The 25,493-nt window shown below is 40.6% G+C and overlaps 1 protein-coding gene across 7 annotated transcripts; it reads left to right on the top strand.

The window, feature by feature from the left end:
- Window positions 1-734: 734 nt before the first annotated feature.
- On the top strand, window positions 735-25,432 carry irf10 (interferon regulatory factor 10). Of its 7 annotated transcripts, none has more exons than XM_081385678.1 (9): window positions 735-884; window positions 1,047-1,224; window positions 1,547-1,736; window positions 1,871-1,938; window positions 2,079-2,109; window positions 2,235-2,324; window positions 2,925-3,311; window positions 3,403-3,521; window positions 25,087-25,432. In XM_081385678.1, the coding sequence occupies exons 2-9, from the start codon at window positions 1,051-1,053 to the stop codon at window positions 25,183-25,185; spliced, it is 1,158 nt and encodes a 385-aa protein (XP_081241804.1). In that variant the 5' UTR covers window positions 735-884; window positions 1,047-1,050; the 3' UTR covers window positions 25,186-25,432. The 7 variants fall into 7 exon arrangements, with proteins under 7 accessions (XP_081241804.1, XP_081241802.1, XP_081241808.1 ...); XM_081385676.1 differs by having other exon boundaries at window positions 796-884; window positions 2,079-2,124; XM_081385682.1 differs by lacking the exon at window positions 25,087-25,432 and adding an exon at window positions 6,899-7,115 and having other exon boundaries at window positions 796-884.
- The last annotated feature ends 61 nt before the right edge of the window (window positions 25,433-25,493 follow it).

Here is a 25,493-nt window from a genome sequence, read left to right as displayed (position 1 = left end):
CCATGTTAACAGGTTAGAGCTTTTTTTCCCTTTACCACTCTACAGATAAAGCGTTGTCGGGAAACTCAATTCGCGTACCTACAACAAAACTAACAAAACTAGTAGGCCTATCCACAGTAGCACAGCCGTAACGATACCGATCCTGTTTAACCAATCCTGCATTGAGAGAGGTTAGGACCGCCTACCTTATTAACATACGTACACATACATAAATACATGTAGAAATGCATAAATAAATGTAAAAATACATAAATAAATGAAGAAAAAATATAGCATAACACAAATTATACAAAAATAGCACAATTAAAAATTATACTTTTGACTTTTGAAAATTATTTATTTATGCATATCTGCATTTATTTAGGCCTATTTATTATTTCAGAATTTAATCGTTTATTTATTCATTCATTTATGTATGTATTTCTACATGTATTTACTTATGTATTTCAGCATTTATTTATTTATGCATTTCTATATTTATTTATTTAATTAATTAATTCTGCATTTACGTATAATTCATTCATTTATTTATTTATACTTGAGTCATTTCTCGTCCTCCATATAATACAGCCGACTGTATTAAAGTAAATGTCCGGCGAATATCCAACCTAAAGCTAACTTTAGCGCGCTAGAAGAGCAGCATAAACATGAGAATAGTGAGTCCTGCACGGGCTAATGAGTGTTGTGGGTGTGCTTTAATATAGGAATCTTCCGCAGGGAGCAGTTTCAGTAATGCATGTGACAGTTCGTCTCGTCCTACGAGAACATGTCATTGTTCACTGGGCCGCATTCACTAGATGGGAAACCGAAAGTGTTTCACTTCATACTTTTACTTTCACTTTTATAGCGCACTCACATGTCTGAATTCATGAAATTATTCCTCTGTGAGTTTATCGAAATTTTCATTTTCTTTATGACCTTAGCACACGTTTTATAGCTTGTTTGAAGTTTTATAGCGTGTTTGAAGTGTTCTGGTGTGTTACTGCAGAACTGCTGTTAGGAGATGTGACTGAAGCTACAGATGATTTGATGGTGTTGTGTTTTAGATTGATGGAAGACAGGTCGAGGCACATGCGACTGAGAGAATGGCTCATAGCGCAGATAGACAGCGGGAATTACCCTGGACTGAGCTGGGAGAATCAGGAGAAAACCATGTTCAGAATTCCCTGGAAACACGCCGCCAAACAGGACTACAGACAGAACCAGGACGCGGCGCTCTTCAAGGTAAACACACGCACGCACACACGCACGCACACACACACACACACACACACACACACACACACACACACACACACACACACACACACACACACACACACACACACATTTATTACCATAACATACTTACTACAATTAAGATGTCTGACCAAACGAACAAAACTTATAACGTCATTTATTTCATTTATATCAGCACATAGCTTTTAATTTGTATCATTCCAACTTTAATTTAATTTATTTTCCCATTTAAATCCTGTTTAGTACAGAATAAAAATAAAATAAAATAAAACGCTGTTTACATGATTTAACACACTCTTTGTCGTAGGCGTGGGCCATGTACAAGGGTAAATTTCAGGAGGGCAGGGACAAAGCAGACCCCTCTACGTGGAAAACGCGCCTCCGCTGTGCCCTGAACAAGAGCACAGACTTCCAGGAGGTTCCCGAGCGCAGTCAGCTGGACATCTCGGAGCCGTACAAGGTCTACCGGATCCTGGACGACACAGGAAGACTGATAGGTATTATAAAAGATCTGCACTTGAGTTCCTCAAACCTTACACCCAAATCTCACTTCCTCATTTATCTAAATATAAATAAATGTCTGCATAATCATATTCAAAACTCTCTGTAAGCTTCTTCTTCTGTCCTCCAGAACCTGCTGGAAGTCTAGTGATATCACATGACAGCGACTGCAGCAAAGCCTTGAGAGACACACATCAGGTATAATGAAACTCCTGTGGAAATCCCCTCTCTCACTGCACTGACTGCAAACCGGGATTAGATTTGAGATTTGTCTGCCTCCTACTGGACAGATTCCAGAGCTGTGTGACATGACAATAACATTTTGTTTTCACATCCAGGAGGACAGTCCGCTTGGTGACTCAAACAAAGGTGCTGGATGGAGTGGTCAGTGTTTTAGTTTCAGAATTAAATAACTAACGACAAAAGGTTTCATTTTCACTTACATTGTGTGTGTGTGTGTGTGTGTGTGTGTGTGCGTGTGTGTGTGTGTGCAGTGAATGGCAGGTCATTTGCGTGTCCCAGTACAGGCATTAACTCCAATCTTTCATCTCTTCCAGTATATCCATCTCACGTCCCCATATCTGGTGAGAGAGTTTTTCAACATTTCATATTTGAATGTCTCTTTAGTTTCTTTAATGCCAGGTTCAGACTACACGATATCAGCCCGTTTTTGGTACGTTCAGTTTGACGTAGGGTGTCGTGGTGATTCATAAACAACAACGTGTGTCGGGACGCCAGAATTTGGTCTCGTATAGTGTGTCATAGTAGACGACAACTGACGGCGCGTCTGCGATGCTTCACGGCGTCCTGACAGAAACACTAGCATGTTTAACGTTTTCCCGGTCCTCCATGACGGGTTCGTCACATCCGTGACATTAGCCAGTAGGAGCACAGGAGCTCTTCCTTACACAGCTTTCAAACATGCCGACACGAAAGAGAGACGATGGTATCGGTGCTGCTAGGGGGAATTATGTTTCTTGTCCGAGAATTTGGGAGTCGAACCTGACTTGAACTGCTGGTGTACTAACTTGAAGCTTGGCATCATTATGATTGTGAATATTAATCACTCGTTGAGAGAAAAAACTTGACTCACTTAAATGGTATAGATATTTTATGGTATTGTTGATGTACAGTGTAAAGTACTGGGACACGTGTCAGATGTATTGGTGTGTGTGTGTTCGTAGACTGTCGTCTGGAGGTGCGCTTGTTCTATCATGGTAAACTGGTGCAGAACCTCGTGACTGCGTCTCCGGACGGCTGCTTCATCCTGCAAGGCTGTGCACCGGTGGGGAACGAGCGCATCTACGGGCCGTGTGAAGCCCAGAAGGTGTTCTTCCCCCGTCCAGACATCGTGCGCCTGCCCCCGGGCATCACTGACGCCATGAGCCGCCTCCTGCCCCACCTGGAGAAAGGGGTGCTGGTGTGGGTGGCTCCGGACGGCGTGTTCATCAAGCGCTTCTGCCAGGGCCGCGTGTACTGGGACGGCCCGCTGGCAGTGCACAGACAGAAACCAAACAAGCTGGAGCGAGAGCGAACCTGTAAACTCCTGGACGTGACCGTCTTCATACAAGGTGAAGAAGAGGAAGGGCTTAGCCTGGGAAAACAGTCCTTTTTATGGACTTTCTTCAGCATGTCCTCACACTGATCCCTGTTTTCTTTCAGAGCTCCAGAACTACCAGCAGGGCTCCGGTCCCGAGCCTCGGCACACAGTGGACCTGTGCTTCGGAGAGGAGTTCCCTGACCCCAGCCAACCCAAGACCAAGAAGCTCATCACTGCACAAGTGAGTATTCCCTGGCATTAGTCCTGAAGAGGCGAGTGGCGTGTGTTTCAGAAACACCTGTACTGCAGTATTGACTGTTTCACACGTCTCCGACACGGCCACCGGAGCTGATCGCGGCCACTCTAGTCAACGCTTGTGTTTGTACCAGCCATTTCAGAAGCTCTCCGCGCTCGATTCGCTAAAGACGCAGCGTCCAAAAGCCAGTGTTCTCCTCCTGCTCACAGGCTGTATGTGAAATATAGATACAAGATAATTAAAGAGGTATTTTAAAAGATTAAAACAATCAGATATTTTATCCTTTTCATTCATAACTGGACTTTGTCTGTAGGACATAGCAATAAACACAAAAATAAACACAATTAAACCAGACAAAACATAACCACTTAGCCAACCTAACCATGGTAGAACCCCAAAGATCAAGAAAAACAAAGTCAGACATGCAAATCTCATGGCCTCGCCATCTTCGGCCTCGCCATCTTCGTGAGGCATCTCTTCTGAAGAGTTGGAGGATGGGACAAAACCTTGTCGCCGCTGTAGTGCGCCACAGACATGTGCAGTGTAAACAAGGGAAGAACTGTTACTGCATTTACTTGCCATTTATAATTTATTGATTCTCACTTATTCTTCTTTTTCATGTCTTAGATTTTCCTTTCTAAAAGCTATATTGCTTATGTATTGAAAATGTAATACATTTATTTTATAATTGAGAGGCCACAAAGCATTTGACCACTGGATTTACAGAAACCATTTCACAGTGTTTTCTCAACATTGCAACACTGCCTATCGAATCAACTCCTGAAAAACACATTCAGTAAGTCATTTAACATATGTCATATGTCTTTAGAAGACTTTTGTCTTTCAAACACATTTTCATAAAAATAAAGAAATTCTCTTTCATTAAACTCACAAACCCCCTGCAGTTCCTTCATGAATCCCATTCTGGGAAACCCTGACATCATTTAATGTTTAGCGCACTTCATGTTGTTGAAAACTAAGAAAGGAATATATTTTCTTTCTCTTTGAATTTTTATATCAATATGGTACAATATTATCCTATTCAATTCTAACTGATGGCACGTTACAAAAGTAACCTAAAAGTAATCAAAGAGTAGTCCAATTACTGTATATTACCTAGAATGTGGAATATAATGAATCACGTTACTAACTACTTTTTGTCATGTAATTTGGAATCAGTAACAGACCACAATCTGTAAGTAATCTATATAATATAATGCTTATAATATAATGCAGTGGATGATCTGATACCACAGACAAAAACACACGTATGTTGAAGTTCAGTGATTTCCATTGAGTAGGGTGACCAGACGTCCCGTTGTCCCCGGGACAGTCCCGTATTTCAGCTCTATTTTTATATTTTTAGTGTCCCGACCTATTATGAAATTATGTTTTGTCCCGTATTTCTTCTTTCCTAAATTGTCTTGACTAAATGTTCATAAAAGAGAGTAGCAGTCTTCTGTCACGCAAGAATAGCCTAATCAAAGGTAGCCAATCTCGTCATGGTATATTTTGGAGAAACATCGGTTAACTTGCAATTAGTGAAGGCGGGATATTAGAGAGTGCGGAGATCAATTCAGATGCGAAGATGTCAAAAGATCGTGTATGTGTACATTTAACGAGGATCTTAAAAAAGAGTTTATCAAGTTATTAAGTGATGAATGACGCTGAATGACGCGTACAAGAAGCGTTCTTCTGAAGCCAATTCAGTTCTCTTTGGTCCTGAATGGTCAAATACAGTCACAGTTGTCCAAATGTCCGTCATGTGGAGAATCTCACGTAAATACAGCCGGTGAAGGCTGAAATGTAAACAGCTCGGTGAAAAACAGATATGTGTCGGTATGTTAGATCCTAGCATTCTGCCTTAAAGTGACAGCAGCCTAAAATACCCATCTGTGTCATTAATGTTCATCAAACCACAAAAGATGTTACATAAATGTATACATGTTAAATAAACCTACTGTACCAGAAAAACTTAGTATATTTAGTTTTTATCTCTATCGTGTTTGTCCTATTGTTTGTAATTTGCTTCTTTTTTTAACCCTCTGAGGTCGACAAACGCGCCGGCGCGTTTTGCTGGATTTTCTCCACATTGTAGCACTATAAACTTAAATTTCTCCGTCATTTATGGTCATACAGAAAAAATAAATATAAAAAAAGAATCTGTGGTATTTCTACTTTTGTATGTGTCCACTTCCAATCAAATCAAAACATTGTGCTTTTGTAAAATAAAGAAAATAAACAGTGTGTGCGTTCTGCCTCTCCGTCGCGGTGAACTTTTTTTTCTTGAGCACGTCTATAAACTGAAACAAAACTCAGCGAATACTTGTCACACATTTATGAGCCATACACCTTTATAAACATTTAAGTGTGTACTTTTAAATGATCGGATTCAAAACGAAAACAAATATTCTCTGTTTAAGTAATTTGTATAAAACCAACAAGATTTCCAGCTTCTCAAACGCTTCCTAATTATTTTTAATTCGGCCACGCCCACTCGCGCAAAAGATATTCACATGCAAATCTCCACATGGAACGCGATCGCCCTCATTACCTCAACAACAAAACACTTCACTTCACTTTTCGTCGAGTTTGAAAGACGTGCCTGAGCTTACATTGGATTTACATCAGAAGAAGAAGAACGATATTTGAAGACAAGAAAGATGTAAGGTAAGAAATTCTTACATATTAGTTTGCTATTGTTGCATAAATTTCACATTGCAGTTGAACTGTTGCTAGATATATGGTGAATATTATAATATTTAGACCCGTGTTTACTGTTACTGTGTTTGTGGATATCTGCTCAAACGTAGATAGGCTATGTATATGGTAGGCCTAACCATAATGTTTTATATTTGATCGCAATCGCGTTTTAATGTATCATATTTTTGATCGCGATCGCGTTTTAATGTATCATATTTTTTATCGCGATCGCGTTTTAATGTATCATATTTTTGATCGCGATCGCGTTTGAATGTATCATATTTTGGAAAAGCAAAACGCTCCAAACGGCTTCATGTTTTTACTATTATCTCATTTCATATCATCATAACGAATGGAAACATTTGAAGTAACATGATAATCAATATATTTTTCTCTAGCTTAGTTGTTACTGAAATCTTTTTGAAAATATATATAGGCTGCTATATTGTTATTATTTTATGCAGCACTGCGCATAGCCTATACCTACAAGGCACAACAAACCTGGTGTTCATTATATATTGTTGGAAACATTTGTGTGAGTGTGTGTGTGTATTCTGTGAATTTTAAAAAGCAATTTTAACAAGAAAAATCTAAAATGTATTCCCAAAATCGTGCAGGCCTTTCTCTTGATATCAGTATGTTCACTTTTTTTTTTTCAGGGCCCAGATGCCACTGAGTCCTGCTGACTTCAACATTCACAGTACATGTCTCTGTACATGAACATGGTAAAGTGAAAATCAAACACCTTAGAAAATGAAAGGTATGTACAATGTTTTTAGGAATGGCACAAAGGTCTCTTTCTTCAATAAGTGCTTTTTTGTTGTGTATCTTTGGATTATGTTGTGTTGTAAATAAATCCAAACAATTTTAAAAGCCATTCTTTTTTAAATCTCCTCATTCTTTGTGCAAGGTTGGTCAGAATGATGGGCCCTGATAAGCTCCTAATAGGGCCATTAGGGAGGTTCTTTGTCTTTCTCAGGTGTGGAAAGCTTTCATATTAATGAGGTGATCCGCCCCTTCGCATATTGCTTTCTAACACAAAACACGTCGTAAAATTTTTAAATCAATATATTGTCTTCTCTGAATGAGCCGTCAGGGTGATTTTCACATAGTTTTGCAGCAAATATTCTAGGCTACGTGATACAATTTTCAAAAGTCTTGTGAAGAAATAATCAGTATGGGTTTCATGACCTTATTTCAGTGAGAATTTATTTTTGTATTTTCACAAACCACGCATAAATGTCATTATCTCAAAACTACAAACTTTTACATACATGCTGCTGATATATTATTGTAGCAGAGTTTGTGCTGAATACAGTGTAATTAGACTTTAGCCATGAAAATGTCACAAGTAACAGAAATAACCACAAATGTCAGAGCATGTCAGAACACCTCCAGGGCCCAGAAAACAGCTCAGACCTCAGAGGGTTAAATATATATAACAAATATGAAGTCAATAAACCATCCATATAGATTGACATTCTCTTGATTTATGCTTATAGGTGAAAGTGCAATAATTCTGATGAAATGTAAAAATAAATTTCTCAATTGACAACAATCATTGTAATTATCCATCAATCCATCCATCCATCCATCCATCCATCCATCCATCTTCTTCCGCTTATCTGGGGCCGGGTCGCGGGGGCAGCAGTCTAAGCAGGGATGCCCAGACTTCCCTCTCCCTAGACACTTCTTCCAGCTCTTCCGGGGGGACACCGAGGCGTTCCCAGGCCAGCCGGGAGACATAGTCCCTCCAGCGTGTCCTAGGTCTTCCCCGGGGTCTCCTCCCGGTGGGACATGCCCGGAACACCTTCCCGGGAAGGCGTCCAGGAGGCATCCGGAAAAGATGCCCGAGCCACCTCAACTGACCCCTCTCGATGTGGAGGAGCAGCGGCTCTACTCTGAGCTCCTCCCGAGTGACCGAGCTAAGGGATCTCTAAGGGATCGCCCAGCCACCCTGCGGAGAAAGCTCATTTCGGCCGTTTGTATCCGGGATCTTGTCCTTTCGGTCATGACCCACAGCTCATGACCATAGGTGAGGGTAGGAACGTAGATTGACCAGTAAATCGAGAGCTTCGCCTTGCGGCTCAGCTCCTTCGCCTTGCGGCTCAGCTCCTTCTTCACCATGACAGACCGGTACAGCGACCGCATTACTGCAGAAGCTGCACGATCCGTCTGTCAATCTCCCGTTCCATCCTTCCCTCACTCGTGAACAAGACCCCAAGATACTTGAACTCCTCCACTTGAGGCAGGAACTCTCCACCAACCTGAAGCGGGCAAACCACCCTTTTCCGACTGAGAACCATGGCCTCGGATTTGGAGGTGCTGATTCTCATCCCAGCCGCTTCACACTCTGCTGCAAAGCGTCCCAGTGCATGCTGGAGGTCCTGGTCTGATGGGGCCAACATGACAACATCATCCGCAAAGAGTAGAGATGAAATCGCGTGGTCCCCAAACCCGACCCCCTCCGGCCCCTGGCTGCACCTAGAAATTTTGTCCATAAAAATTATGAACAGAACCGGCGACAAAGGGCAGCCCTGCCAACATGCACCAGGAACAAGTCTGACTTACTGCCGGCAATGCGAACCAAGCTCCTGCTCTGGTCATACAGGGACCGGATAGCCCCTAGCAAAGGGCCATACTCCCAGAGCACCCTCCACAAGATGCCGTGAGGGACACAGTCGAATGCCTTCTCCAAATCCACAAAGCACATGTGGATTGGTTGGGCAAACTCCCATGAACCCTCCAGCACCTGGAGAGGGTATAGAGCTGGTCCAGTGTTCCACGTCTGGGACGAAAACCACACTGTTCCTCCTGAATCCGAGGTTCTACCATTGGCCGTATTCTCCTCTCCAGTACCCTGGCATAGACTTTCCCGGGGAGGCTGAGAAGTGTGATCCCCCTATAGTTTGAGCACACCTTCCGGTCCCCCTTCTTAAAAAGAGGGACCACCACCCCGGTCTGCCAGTCCAAAGGCACTGTCCCCGACCGCCACGCGATGCTGCAGAGGCGTGTCAGCCAAGACAGCCCCACAACATCCAGAGACTTGAGGTACTCAGGGCGGATCTCATCCACCCCCGGTGCCTTGCCACCGAGGAGTTTCTTGACTACCTCGGTGACTTCAGCTCGGGTGATGGACGAGTCCGCCTCCGAGCCCTCAGCCTCTGCTTCCTCAATGGAAGACGTGACGGCAGGATTGAGGAGATCCTTGAAGTATTCCTTCCACCGTCCAATGATATCCCCAGTCGAGGTCAACAGCTGCCCACCTCCACTGTAAACAGCGTTGGTAGGGCACTGCTTCCCCCTCCTGAGGCGTCGGACGGTTTCCAGAATCTCTTCGAGGCCGACCGATAGTCCTTCTCCATGGCCTCACCAAACTCCTCCCAGGCCCGAGTTTTTGCCTCCACAACCACCTGGGCTGCAGTCCGCTTGGCCCGTCGGTACCCGTCAGCTGCCTCAGGAGTCCCACAAGCCAACCAGGCCCGATAGGACTCCTTCTTCAGCTTGACGGCATCCCTTACTTCCGGTGTCCACCACCGGGTTTGGGGATCGCCGCCTCGACAGGCACCAGAGACCTTACAGCCACAGCTCTGAGTGGCCGCGTTGACAATGGAGGTGGAGAACATGGTCCACTCGGACTCAATATCTCCAGACTCCCTCGGGATCTGGTCGAAGCTCTGTCGGAGGTGGGAGTTGAAGATCTCTCTGACAGGAGATTCGGCCAAATGTTCCCAACAGACCCTCACAGTATGTTTGGGTCTGCCGAGTCTGTCCAGCTTCCTCTCCCGCCATCAGATCCAACTCACCACCAGGTGGTGATCAGTTGACATCTAGCTCCGCCACTCTCTGCACCCGAGTGTCCAAGACATACGGCCGGAGGTCGGATGAAAGGACCACAAAGTCGATCATCGACCTCCGGCCTAGGGTGTCCTGGTGCCATGTGCACTGATGGACACCCTTATGCTTGAACATGGTGTTCATTATGGACAAGCTGTAACTAGCACAGAAGTCCAATAACAGAACACCACTCGGGTTCAGATCAGGGGGCCGTTCCTCCCAATCACGCCCCTCCAGGTGTCACTGTCACTGCCCACGTGGGCGTTGAAGTCTCCCAGTAGAATGACGGAGTCCCCAGTTGGAGCACTTTCCAGCACCCCTCCCAGAGACTCCAAGAAGGCCGGGTACTCTGCACTGCCGTTCGGCCCGTAAGCACAAACGACAGTGAGAGACCTATCCCCGACCTGAAGGCGCAGGGAAGCGACCCTCTCGTTCACCGGGGTGAGCTCCAACACATGGCGGCTGAGCTGGGGGGCTATAAGCAAACCCACACCAGCCCGCCGCCTCTCACCATGGGCAACTCCAAAGTGGTGAAGAGTCCTTCCTCTCTCGAGGAGTGTGGTTCCAGAGCCCAAGCCGTGCGTAGAGGTGATCCCAACTATCTCTAGTCGGAATCTCTGAACCTCACGCACAATCTCAGGCTCCTTCCCCTGCCAGAGAGGTGACGTTCCATGTCCCTAGAGCTAGATTCTGCGTCCAGGGATCGGGTTGTCTAGGCCCCCGCCTTCGACTGCCGCCCGATCCACTTAGCACCGGCCCCTTACGGTCCCTCCTGCAGGTGGTGGGCCCACGGGAGGTTGGCCCCACGTCGCTCCTTCGGGCTGAGCCCGGCCGGACCCCATGAGGGGAGGCCCGACCACCAGGCGCTCGCATACGAGCCCCAACCCCGGGCCTGGCTCCAGGGTGGGGCCCGGCTGCGCCATGCCGGGTGACGTCACGGTCCTTGGATTTATATGCATGTTGTTCATTTGTAATTATAATTTTTAGCAAAATAATCATCATTATCAATGTAACCATTTGTTATGTGCTGCGCAGAGACAAATGCAGCTTTATGGAGTGTAATCCATAATCATAATCCATAAAACAGGCATATGGTCAAAACCACAGAGTAAACCATCCAGATAATAACAAAAGTCCAAGGCACGGGCAAACTAGGCAGAAGATCAAAACCATGACACAGAAACCAGAAGTAGCGCTCATAAATGCAGTGTTACACCAACAAGACTTCACAACGAGTGAATGAACACACAGGGTTTAAATAGGCAAACAGTGTGACGAGCTGTCTCACGATATCGCCATGACGTAAATTAGCATAGAATATGCCACCGCTACATTCACATAACACCACTGTCATTTTGCTGTGTTTATAAAAATAAAAACCATTGTAAACTGTTGTAAACGTCTGCTCTGCTTGTCCAGAACGAGTTGCAGTCGCACACAGACACAGTGCAGCAGGAACTCACTGATCATGTGACGATGGCGGAGGATTCGTTGAGCATCAGAGCCTGAGCGTCTGATTAATGCCTTATCTTGTAGAATGCGCTCAACACCGCCACTCCCGATACACAGAGTCCATGCGATCGCAAATTTGAAAGTGGAAGTAAAACACGAGCTCCCTGATGTGCACAAATAAGGCTGCATACAATAGCTGGGTTTCAGTCACGTGATTATTATGACGCGCGAAGGCGGGGCGATCTCAGATGGAGGGCAGGAAGTAAACATGGAGAATACTTTTATGGAGGAAACTGTTGCGGAGTGTCCGTATTGTACATTTATCCGATTTTTTTGACCGTCCGTTTACACATTCTTTCAACTCTAACGTTAACTCATATCCGATTCATGTGTTTACACTTGCCATACTATCTGAAACATCGCGCATGCTTAAACGGTTAAATTCTCTTGCACAGATGGGCGGACGCGAAATATGCTGGATGCTCTGCGATATATGCGAAGTTCGCCAAACATCATCATGATTATGAGGCGAAGGAGGACGAAAAGTGCCATCATTGCACATATGCTTCAGTTATTATGTGTGAAAGAGATCTCAGGACTGGTGGGAGCATATTGTGTTTAAATATTGGCTTTAACCGCGGAGACATTGTCTAACGTAATGCCTCGCGATCTGCCTGTTTACATGACAGTCGCATTGGCAAATATCCGATTTATTTCCACATATGAATGAGGCCTGAAACCAATCTCGAAATATCCGAATGCATGCGTTTTTTTTTTCCCTGTTTACACTGTCATAAAACACATCCGATCTGTCTCACATAAGAGCAAAAAATCGGAATTGGATCACATTTCACTGACAGTGTAAACGAGGTAAATGAGCATTTAACGACAACCTAATGCTATATAAACACAGACACAAAAAACACGTTGGCTAGCTAACATACCTCCGACGAAGTGATCGTTGCGGACTCGGGCATTAACAGACTCAGCAGCCGTAAACTACACAATACACTGGCATTTTTTCAGACAGCAGATTCAGCTATTTTACTTCCTGCCCTCCATCTGAGTTTCGCGCTCTCGCAATGCAGCAGCGTGACGTCATGTGAAAACAACCTATAGTGTCCCTGTATCAAAACTGTCTCTGGACTGTGTAGTTGTTGCTCTGGTCTCTGTTTGCACTTACTGAGAGAGTACTATAATCATGGTTGCACTTATTGTTTGCACTTAGTAAGACTAAGAAAAAACTGTTACTTATTTTTGTTATTTATACTGTTTTTATTTCTGTTAAATTTGTGGAAAATAGTTCCATTAGGAGGTCCCACACAGCCTCAATCAGTAGTTCTGGAAGCTCATAATTCATGTACAGTAATAGAGTATAATACATCTACCACAGGTCTGAAGAGACTCATGTGAAATCATACTTGAGAGAAGCCAGTCAGTCGAGTTTGTGGCAAAACCTTTTACAGTGCTTGTATATTGTTGTCTTTCAATGCATTTGATAATTCTCATAAAGTCAAACTGAAATTACATTCATTACAAGATGATCAGCTAAAACATTTCAAAATGCACCTGCAGGCTCTTTTTCCAGTCATGAATTTTGTCATTTAGGATTTCTAACAAATATTGCGCAAAAATCTGGTCTCGTTCTAATGAGATAAGTGTCTCGTCACACCCCTAACAAACATGTGGCAGTAACCAGAACATGATGAGTCCAGGCAAATGGTTATGGCAATGTAGTTCATGAAGTGGTAAAGAAGACAGAAGGAGATCATTGCATTCATAAAGGACATAAAGGACCTGTTTTGGTCCCTTTGTTTTGTTTAGAATGAAATAGTCAGTGCATAGCTGAACTTAACGGAACACTTCTGCAATTAAGGGGAAATACTTAATGCCAAAAATGAAAATTGTGTCATCATTTACACACCCTCATATAATTCCAAACCCTTAAGGTTGATGCTTTTTCAAGGTTTTTGTCCCTCCATTGAAATTCCATGTAACCAAAACTTAGAAGATCAAAAAGGTCATAAAGGCATTGTAAAATGAATCAAGCGGTTTAATCCAAGTCTTGTGAAGAGACGGCCTTGTTCATGTTCATTCTGTTCCCTGTGCTGCTTTTCCTGAGTTCTGTTTATAGTCAGTTTCTATGGTTTCTGATTGATTTTGTTCACCTGTTGTTCATTTAGTCACCTTGTTATCTCTGTGTATTAATAACCTGAGTTTCCTCTGTTCATTGATCCGTGTCGTCTTTGAGGTTGTGTTATACTTTATTCCTGGTAATCTCCTGCATGTTTCCTTTGTGAGTTGATTATTAATGACTTTCTATTTATTATCCATCGTGGTGAGATCATTACAGCCTCCAGCTGTGACAGTGATACGATCACACAGATTTAATTTAGGCTTTTATTCACATATGAGCACATTACATTTAGTAAACAAGCAAGCTAGAACAAACCATTGCTTTTCCTGCATCATGTGACACATGTTTGAGCTTCTACTCTATGATACGTATATTAAAATTAGTAAACTACATTTTCACACGAGGGTGAGTAAATGATTAGCTTATGACTTATTATCATAAGTATCATGTGTCCTCCGCCAAATGTGAGCAGAAGTTGTGTTGAAATGCTGTGAATTTCAGTTTATCCTTGATTCTAACTTCTTTTGCCTCATTAACTAACAGTAACTAACATAACTAACTGTAAAAAAAAGTTTCCATTAAATAAGATACTGCTTAATCATGAATAACATAATAGGAATTTTATATGTAAATAATATTTAGAAACTGTATTTGAAAATAATAAGGATTAATAAATAAATACTGATACAAATAACATAAGAAATGGAATTTATTGATTATGACTGATTTTATGTCAAGCTCATCAATATTCATGAGAATGTATTTTTGTATCAGTATATTAAATATATGAACATCCATATTGACTTCAATGGATTTAATTAAATTGAAAATCGAAACATAACTCACGACTGCACAAAACAGTCTAAATTTATGAAACCTACATTTTCTTTTTCTAACACCAAAACAACATCAATATTACAATTCAAAATATATATTTTATATTTCAATATTTTAAACAAAATATATACATTTTACTAGCTTAAACTTTTTCTTTCATATGAAAAAAATTATGCTGATTATGATGCTTGAATCTTCTTTTCATGCTGCAGTGGATCATCATTAGGTGGCAGCAAAGTGAAACGTGGACCTTTTCTTTTCCAAACCCTCTTTCCTTTTTCAAATTTAGACTATTTGGTCTTTTAACTTTTACTTTACGAACACATTGTAACAGTGGAGGCTGCCCTAACATAAATCAATTATTTTAAAGAAATCTTCAGGCGCCAGACAGGATTAATTAATTAATTAATTTTGGGATAGCAAGAAAAACTTGCAAGGTCAGCTCACAAGGGAGATTTATTCTATAATTATATATCATGTTCAATAAGAAAAACTTATTTGAAAAGGAGAAAAGAAATGGAGAGAAAAAAACAAGCAATAAAAAAAGTTCAACACTTCAGTAGTTCAACTTGTGTTTGGAATCCGTGCAGAAAACGCGTCACGCTAATCCACGTTTGCAGTAGTATTTGAAATATGCTGTCTGGAAGTTAGTCGACCGACACAACAGCAAACGTGTCAGCCAATCAGCATTAGGGAGCGTATGACGGTGGAGGAGAGAGAATGAGCAAGAGGGAGATTTGAACTGAAGAAAGACGGCAGAAATAGAGATGAGAAACAATACAAAAGGGAAAAGCTCAGAAGAAATTACTGGAAAATAAAGGGTTATGTCTGGGCAAGAGCTTTAGGACCCGTGTTAAAAGGCCCCTATTATGGATTTTTGAAAATGACCTTTCATGTAGTGTGTAACACAGCTCTAAGTGAATGACCTTTCATGTAGTGTGTAACAGCTCTAAGTGAATGAAAACATAATGCAAAGTTTTAAATCTGAAAGTGCTCCATATATTAAGTTATTGTCTTTCAAAAGTAAGAGTCGACTCTGAGTCAATTAAATGAATAGTTTTTCAAGCGAGTCATAAGACGCTTCGTTGTGATGTCAAGACGAAACATTAGCATATTGCCCGCCCACTTATGTGAAGAATCTGTGGTTAAAGTTCATCTTTAGGCTTTTCAAGGACAGAGCTGCTATAATTATTAAAGTAAAACTAACTCAGAAATTGGGCTCTATATGAGTTCAGTGATTCAGGTCAAATGATTGTGAAATAATTATTATGTTAAAACACAACCAACACCATCAGATCACCTTTTCTCTTTGTTCATCTGGCTGTTATAACTCATGTACAGCAGCCAAACAAAATTTAAAGTTAATAATTTAAGGGTCAAGAGCCCAACTAAAGCAAACACTGATCACCATAATGGTGACATAAATTACGGTTTTCTCCTTCAATGATTCTGCTTGTTAACATCAGGTGTCTTCAATGTTGGCAATAAAAAATAAAGTTCTTAATTCATCTTTGACGTCTGTCTGTTATTCAGATATTTTTGTTTAAAAAATATTTTTGTAAATTTTACTCATTTCAAATGGTTAACTTTTAAGGAATTGATTTGATTAATTATTACTCAATTATAATTTGTTAAATTTAATTCATGATATTGCTTGAAATCTGTTGACACAATTTTATTGAGTAGATATAGCGTATTCATTTTTACAGTGTTCACAAGAGTGAGTTTCTTTTGTTCTCTCAGAGAGTAGCTCTCTCTTCCAGTTCTTCCAGTTTCTCCAGTCTTGCAGCAACTAACAACTAATTCTTGATTGTAATGACTATTGTATAATGTACGTTCATTTTTTTGTGCTTCATTATCACTTTTTCATCATCTGCACTTTATTTTTCGTAAAGCATTATTTTGTTGTGCTTCTGCTATGATAAACAGACATCCACTCTTGGATTGCGTGTGTAACGGAGGACAGCTAGTGTGAGTCGCGCAGACGACTGCTAGTGAATGCGGGTGGGGGTGGGGGTGGGGGGGGGTTAAATTCTTAGATGCATCGCGATGCGGACATGGACGATTCTGAATCGATTCACAAATGTCAAAAATCGATTTTCAAAAAAATAAATAATAATAATAACGTAATATTGACGAAACGCAAAAGGCGGAAGTCTGAAGTGCGGAAGTGCAGCGCCCGGACAGTCTGTGGCGTGCGCATAACAGAGACGCATGACGGCTGAGCGCCAAATCCAAACGGCACCTTCTTCGTTAAAAGCTAACATATGGAAAACTGGCATAATTTCATTGTGGCCTTTTTTCTATTTTTGTATGAGTTTCAAGTTATAAGTCTTATGCTCTTTATTATTTAGTTGCTTTAAAAGTACCAAGTAGTCACACGCAAAAAAAAATGCATCGATAATCGTTTTAGCATCGCATCACAGCCCTCTGAATCGTAATCGAATTGAATCGTGAGGTGCCCAGAGATTCACACTCCTAGAATGCGGTGTATGGGGTCATTTGTTAGTGCACTCGACTCGCTTGCAGGGGATCGGGATTCGAGACCGACTCAGAGAAGGGCTGTTAGGATTGGATTGTGAGTTTTTGGAGGCGGAGCAATGAAGAAGGGGTGTGTTTGTTTGGGTTGATTTCAAATATCAACATTGGCCAACAGCATATTTCAAAAAAAACGACCCTCCTTTGATTGAATCACTCAGCCCATTCACGCAAAGGGATAGTGAAAGTTAAAGTAAACCAGAAACAATGTTGTGGCACAGATATTCTGCACTGCCACAACATACAGACATTCATTTGTTTTTGTCATTTTATTTTAATTTCAGAATGATTGTGTGTGTATGAACGAGCATGTTTAGAAACAAAATGTAGCCCCTTACATTTTTTTGTTAAAAAATCAGAAAAAATATATATATATATATTGACAGTCTTAACCAGGGGTGTTTCTAGGTTTTAATAACAGGGCTGGGGGTGGGTGATAAGATAGCATGATTTGCGAGAGCAGTTTTTGCTCACCAGTGCTAAACAGACTATCTTTATTTTGTGCTGGATGCTTTCTAGAGATTCTGCAAGCATGTCTTGTTTCTTCTTGTTGCTAGGATCTAACATGCAGACATATATCTGGTTCTTCTTGTTTCTCCCTGGATTCTGTGCGGAGCTGCTTGCCTAATCTCCCTAACTCAACTGCAATACAAAAGTAAAATACACAGTACAATGTGTTTGTATGTAAACAGCTTGTTTCTTTTTTGTGAATAATTGTTTTTATTGAGCAGTCAGTTCAATATAAGAAAAAATATACAACATATTAAAGTGAAACCCATACCCCCCACCCACCACCAATTAGGTAGACTTATTCTGTGCTAAGGAATTGTAAGACATTGCAGTGGAAAAGGTAAAAAATAAAATACCTGATCAATAGATAAATAGAAAATTGACATAAACACTAAAATAAATTTTACATCAAAAAGAAGAAACAAAGGATTTAACAATGTCAGAAATTGCACTCCAATTCTTTAAGGTATTTGCCTTTGCTCCATGAATGCGAACTGTTGATGGCTCCAGCAGAGATGAGCCCCATACACGCCTGCTCAGGGATACAGTGACTGACTAACATTGTCTTTGCATCAGTGAAAGCAGCTAAAAGTAAGTTTCTCTGTTGCGGAGACAATGCCAATTCAGAGAAGTTGTTTAGAAAGAAAAGTTCTGGAGTCAAAACCACATCCTTATCTAACAGGAATGATACAGTATGTCATGAGCAAGCTGAGACCAGAGAGGAAAAAGTGCAGGGCATTCCCAGAAAAAATGTAAATATGTACCAAGTGTTCTCTGCGGACATAAATTACAATTCGGGGAAGGAGACAAATGCATATAGAAAGGTTTTAAAGGGGATAGGTAGAGTCTGTGCAGAAGTTTCCAGAGGATCATCTGATGATTTGGGTTATTTTAGGATCATGAGATTGTCTCCCAAATTAGCTCAGTGAATAAAGTATGTATGTCCTCACTGATATCCTTAGTCCAAACAGTTGGTATGGAAAGTGGTGTGTATGAGTTTTTGAGGAGAAAAGAGTAAATAGCTGAGGCAGAAGTAACAGAATTATCAGTTGGAAGAATTGTCTTTTGCAAGGGATGTTCAGGTAATTGTGAATCCCAGGGAACTCCATATGATCTAATGCGAAGATACATGAAAAGGGAAGTTCCTGGTAAATTAAAGAGAGCCTTAATATCTTGAAATGATTTCAGCCCTTTGTCATCAATTTCAATAGAATTTAACTGGTATGCATCTAGGCCTGGGGATTTACCCTTGCTCATTCCTCTGCCCGATGATAGGTCTAGCTAAGAGCTCAGAGTCTGATTCTGGCAGATGCGGAAGAGTAAGAATGAATGAATGAGGCATTTATATAGCGCTTTTATATGTACTACTGTACACCCAAAACGCTTTACAATCATATCAGGGGTCTCTCCTCAACCACCACCAGTGTGCAGCATCCACTGGGATGATGCGACGGCAGCCACAGAACAACGGCGCCAGTGCGCTCACCACACACCAGCTATAGGTGGAGAGAGGAGAGAGAGTGATAGAGCCAATTCAATGTAAGGGGATTATTAGGAGGCCATGATTGGTAAGGGCCAATGTGTGGAATGTGGCCAGGACACCGGGGTTACACCCCTACTCTTTACGAGAAATGCCATGGGATTTTTAATGACCACAGAGAGTCAGGACCTCGGTTTAACGTCTCATCCGAAGGACGGTGCTCTTTGACAGTATAGTGTCCCCATCACTACACTGGGGCGTTAGGACCCACACAGACCACAGGGTGAGCACCCCCTGCTGGCCACACTAACACCTCTTCCAGCAGCAACCTGGTTTTCTCAGGAGGTCTCCCATCCAGGTACTAACCAGGCTCAGCCCTGCTTAGCTTCAGTGGGCAACCAGTCTTGGGCTACAGGGTGACATGGCTGCTGGTAAGAGTAGATAAAAAGGAAGTATAGGATTTAGGGTCGCATTTAGAGTTAGAGCTGTATAGTTCACAATAAAAGGAACGAAAAGTGATGGAGAAAATAAACTATAGAAAAATAAACGGATTGAAATCATACACTGCGTCGATATATTTGTTTTTAATCATCAACGAACACCACTAACCACTCGGTGAGTTGCACAGTTTTGAAAAGGAACGTTAAGGGTTAAATACGCGGAGCTTGACTACTGTGCGTCTGGGCCCGTGAAAGCGTCATGTGATCTCGCCTAAACAGCTCATTTCTGACACAACAACAAAATGCTGTTATTCATAATTGAATAAATTGTAGTCCTAATTTATATACGCACACACACAGACTTGCACACACACTACAAATGTTTGTGGGGACATTCCATAGACAATGATTTTTATACTGTAGAAACTCTATATTCTACACTACAAAAAAATGTTTGTCTTAATTTATTTTTCTTATTTCCAGTCAAAATGTCTAAAAAATCTTAAATCAAGATGCAATTACTTGCAAAATGGCATAAGATAAGTAGTCTCCTGTGGGGAAAAAATATAAATTAAGTGCATTTTGCGTAAAACAAGTAAAATTATCTGCCAGTGGGGCAAGAAAAATAAGCTTAAAACATGATTATGTGTCTATTTGTCCCCATAACATATGGTATACCTGAACCACACACACACACACACACACACACACACACACACACACACACACACACCGATTCCTGGTGCAGGTCATCTCTACTGCCATCTGGAAAGTTAAGCATTAAAACTTAAAACATACTCTTCCTATTACTAATGGAAACTACAGTACATGACTCTGCGGCTGATGTCTTGAGATTTATATGTTTGTTAATGCTTACGACTGTTACATCTAGTAGTGGTTAAACATTTACATGACATTTGATTTCCACCAAATAGCACTAATATTCCTCCTTTTATTGGATTTTAAATGTCATTGATCAATTTTTAACTTAAATACTGTTTTTTATAAAACATTAAGTCATATGCTTGTTATGCCTTAGTGCTTTAACTTCTTTTTAGAGCTGGGTGATATCTTATAGATTGTCTATCTAGATTTAGATCTAGCTTGTATTTAGGGCTTGTGTATGATTTCAGGCTTTGCTTTATGTATTTCCCCAGCGTTGAAATCAGGCAAATATAAATGTCAGAAAACCTGATTCTTGGCCATTTAAAAGTCATTAAATGTCAATTGACCACTGCATCATTTAATTTAAGCAGGTAAAAGTTGGTTTTACTCTCGTGGTTTTCACTTAAAGGTGCACTGTGTGATTTTAGCGGCATCTAGTGGTGAGGTTGCTAATTGCAACCAACAGAAGTTACAGTGGCAGACAGGAAGTGATGTCGTTGTCTGAGACAGCAGAGAGTGGCCAGTTCAGCAATGAGGTTTCTTTACAAAGATAAATTAAGAAAGTAGGTTTACTTGATTATTCAGTATGACGATATGTTATTGCGAATATTATTGTTACTTGTTCATCATTGTGTCAGTGTTTTATTCGCTGACTTTAGCTTGCTTCTTTGCACGCAGAACAACATAGTGACTAAACACGTTTGTCCGTTTAGGGCTACTGTAGAAACATGTTGGCGCAAAATGTCTATTTCAATGACCCACGGTGTGGGTAGATAGAAATGGCTCATTCTAAGGTAATACAAACATAACGGTTCATTATGTAAGCTCTTTATACACCACTGAAAACATAGTTATGTATATGATATTTCATTTCTGTCAACAGATCCTCCTAAATATTACACAATGCACCTTAAACAGAGTTTCTGAACAGCTAAAACAACTCCAGTATTAAAATTAACTCTCCTTAGAGTTTATTTGGCTCCACACTCAAGAGTGTTAAAGTGTTAAAATATGTGTTAAATGAACACTGAAGCAGTGTTAAAGTTAATGAGATAATTAAGTGATTAATTGAGTGATGATTGAGCATTATTGAAGACACCTGATGTTAACAAGCAGAATCACTGAAGGAGAAAATCACACATTTAAGTCACCATTATGGTGATCAGTGTTTGCTTTAGTTGGGCTCTTGACCCTTAATCTAATAACTTATATATATATATATATATATATATATATATATATATATATATATATATATATATTAGTGGTGGGCCGTTATCGGCGTTAACGTGCTGCGTTAACGCGAGACTCTTATCGCGTGATAAAAAAAATATCGCCGTTAATCTATTCTCCAAGTTGGGTTGGAAGCTGGCTAATACAAGCAATGATGACGCAATCTACCCGCGGCCGCGAGGAACACCCGCCTGCAACGCATCATATTTGTCGTCATCTTAAGTAAACACGGCTGAAAGTGAAAGCTGGTGAAAAAGATCGGTGCAACGAGCAGCAGCAAACTATATAGACAGAGTGTGTGGGGTTAACAGTTCGGTAAGTTAACACGCGACTAATCCGTTCTACCACCTCAAATTCAAAACGAAACATATCACTGAATACCAGCGCGCACGTATTATTCCCAATATATCTCAGTGGTGTAGCACATAATCTCTGTCTGCGCCCGATTTAAAGAATCGTTGTTGTGTTTCTTTTTAACTGAAAAGACATCAGTTAGACAATATTCTAATTTTAAATTTGGGGTTTCATAAGCTCAAAGCCATAATAAACATTAGACCTACTTACTGTAAGTCTCTGCAGCTAGTGTACTTACATTTTATTTATCTGCAAAATTATGTATACTTACAGTTTTGCACAATATATGTTCTCAAAACTACATACACCCTTTAAAAAAAATACATTTAGCAGTTGTTTAGCAGGGTCTGTGTAACCTGTTCTAAAATGGTTTTATTATAATATATATCGTTATCGCAAGAGGCTGCAATGTAGGCCTATATCACAATATGGATTTTAGGCCATATCGTCAATCCCTAATTGATAGCCTATAGTAGTTGATAATAATAAGGCCTACCTAATGTTGCCTACGGACGGTAACAGTACAGTAGTAACCTTTACAGTCTATGAGTAGAACAGCTTTCTCAAGCAGTTTGTGATGCATTTTGGAAACAGGAGATGAGCCCCTGGTCTAATGCGCCACCTGACTTGAGAAACCCGTTCTCAAAGACTTACTTTTATAGTCATTATTTGGGTAGCACACATATTCTGAATGCCTTCGGCAGAATTCAAATGAGCCATTTTAATCTAGATTAATCTAGATTAATTTCAAAATTAATCTAGATTAATCTAGATTAAAAAAATTAATCTATGCCCACCTCTAATATATATATATATATATATTTGTATGTATGTGTGTGTGTGTGTATGTTTTGACTTAATCATCGTTTTACCTGAACTCATTTAGAGAGTTAGGTTTACCTTGTTGATTTCAGCAGCCTGTGATTCTAAAGCATATGATTTTCTGCATTTTCATTATAATCAAAAATATTTCTTAAAAGTTGTTCTCATCAAAAGACTTTAAAACTAATTTTTCTTATGAACACAGACATCAATCAGCCTGTGAATCTCAACAATGGTGACAATAATAAAGCATGTTGCAGTGCATTCTGGGTGCCACCAATCAAAACTCATTCATGGCTCCCATCATGCATTGCAGTATGAATAAATTAGGATCTGAATCATCTTAGTATTTTCCTTTTCCTAATTGAATATTCTGTTTGTCACCATTGTTAAGATTCATACACTGATTCTTGATATCTATGTCTGCCTAAACAAAAGGTTTTATTTTATTTGATCAGAACTACTTTTAAGTAATCCTTTGGATAATTTAGAAAATTCTGGATCTAATGGTGTAGAATCACTGTGATTATGTAATCAACAATAGAAATCTAAATAGAGATAACTCAGTTACAGCAGCCAAACGGAATCTAAAGTTAATAGTTTAAGGGTCCAAGGGCCGTCATTCCACGCTGCATGTGGGCCGGATCATCTTTCCACATGTGCCAGATGTGGGCCGGATCTGGGCCGTCACAATGTTGCTATGTGGGCTCCCTGTATGCACAGTCCACACACACTTTCAGACTAACCAGTGTGGGACGGGCTGGCGAGGGACCAAGGCTCTGTTTACACCTGGTATGAGATGTGTTTTGGTTGGTCGGATCACAAGTGGATGAGGGAGACACATTCCCGTTGTAACTGGTGTTTTAATTTGTCCACTTTCAACCACTTCTGTCCGGATCTCTCCGAGGGGAAGGTCTATGGGCTTTTTTAGATCTAATGGACAAAATAAGCTCACATAAATTACATATGAACGCGACTGGAGGCGACGGAAAACCACACGGTGACCATCAGCTTTCACTTCTGCTCTGACAGCAGCGAGACCAGCCGAACACTGTGAGTGTGTGTTAGAAATCAGGAATGATGAGAGAACTTCGTGCTTGATACCTTTTTCATCTTCAAACCAAACTTGAAAGAAGATCGCGATCCAAATTGTCTGTGCGCTGATTTGCAGCGAAAATGAGAAAAAGACAAACAGCTTATGCAGGAGGGAATGGTTGGGGAGACGAGAGCAAGGAGTGTGTGTTCTGCAAAGAGAGTTGGGTGAATAAATAATTTTGCTGCTGGTCAAGCAAATGCTTCTGCTTTGTTTCTGTTTGATATAATTGTAATTCTCTCAGATCGCGTCTTTGATAATGCACACTGCGTGATTGTCACTCACGTGAACGAGCACCGATTTGCCTGTGATTTCGGGCATTTGTCGGCGATCTCCCAAAACCTGTCGGCGAGCGAAAACCGGCCTAAGATCGTTCAGTGTGAACTCGGCATAAGTGTGCTTTCACGTTCCCATCAGGAAGCTGCCAATCGGCAAACTTTACATTCTGTATTCTATATTAAGCCGCCCCCTTTGACAACAGTATACTATAATAATGTATATATTTTAATGTATTATTTGCAGATATAGCCATTATCTCCAAAGTCATCCCAATAGTAACATATTCAGAGGCTCATGGGTACTGGCGTATTTGGTGCCATTAGACAGAGAATCAGCAGAAAAATGTGACAGAAATTTAACTGAAATATTTAGAAGTGACTGTCAAAACATATGGGCACCGGTTTCCACCACTTAAATTACATAACTGCATAACAATTACACAATTTTCTCATAGATATGAATTTCAACAGCCTCACAATGACTGAACAAAATCATTAGTCATTATTATTAGAACTTAATTATAGGAAATGTTCTCATTGTTATGAAGTCAGTATTATGATATAATGAATCTTAATTATGACATTGTATCTTTTACTTATGAGATACAAAGTCATAATTATGAGATATGTTCTCATTATTCTGAGACAAAAACATTTCCAAGGGGCAGAGCAGTGGTCAGGAACAAAACATAATATTATGCGATTTAACTTATTCATTTACCTATTCATTATTTTATCATCTATTTTATAGACATATTTAAGTATACAATATAAACACAATATAAAATGTCCTGATATTTAAGTTTATCCCCTAAAATCTAGATGTTTTTGTTGTTGTTCCAGTGTAAATCATGCACTGTTCTGTAAAAGCAGCAGTTCTTTGACTGCCAGGAGAGGGCGCTGTGGAGTAATTCTCTCTCTCTGTGTGTGTGTGTGTGTGTGTGTGTGTAGGTGATTCCTCTGTTCGCTGTGGAGTGTCTCCGAAGGCATCAGGCTCCTAATGACGTGGAGATGAAGCAATCCCCCCCACACACGGAAACCAATGATTAGACACACCTCGATCACAACAGCACACACTTCAACATCCCTCTGGTGGATTTCTGCAAACAATGATAACATTCATATTTCTCTAACAGAATGAAATGCTTTTTTCTCTCATTATGAAGCTTTATATCTTAAGTCTAATCTTTATTTTTTTACTAATAATCATGATACTGATGCAATAAGATTATGATTTATCTTTTTGTAAAATTATGTGTGGAAAATTAAATTAAAATAAAGAGTTTTGTTAATCTTCTGTATCATTTGGTTATTTCAGAAGGAAAATGTGACAGCTTGTAGTGAAGAGGATGTAGTCA

Source organism: Scardinius erythrophthalmus, assembly GCF_964197995.2.
Source record: "Scardinius erythrophthalmus genome assembly, chromosome: 15".
Classification (NCBI taxonomy): Eukaryota; Metazoa; Chordata; class Actinopteri; order Cypriniformes; family Leuciscidae; genus Scardinius; species Scardinius erythrophthalmus.
This window is presented reverse-complemented; position numbering and strand designations above follow the sequence as displayed.

What these genes read in the sequence shown, in the direction of transcription:
- irf10 (XM_081385677.1), top strand. Translation starts at nt 1,030, where the DNA reads ATGGTGTTGTGTTTTAGATTGATGGAAGACAGGTCGAGGCACATGCGA. An exon ending in CCTTGAGAGACACACATCAG is followed by an intron (nt 1,939 to 2,078) that starts GTATAATGAAAC and finishes TTTCACATCCAG; the next exon opens with GAGGACAGTCCGCTTGGTGA. An exon ending in ATCTCACGTCCCCATATCTG is followed by an intron (nt 2,325 to 2,924) that starts GTGAGAGAGTTT and finishes GTGTGTTCGTAG; the next exon opens with ACTGTCGTCTGGAGGTGCGC.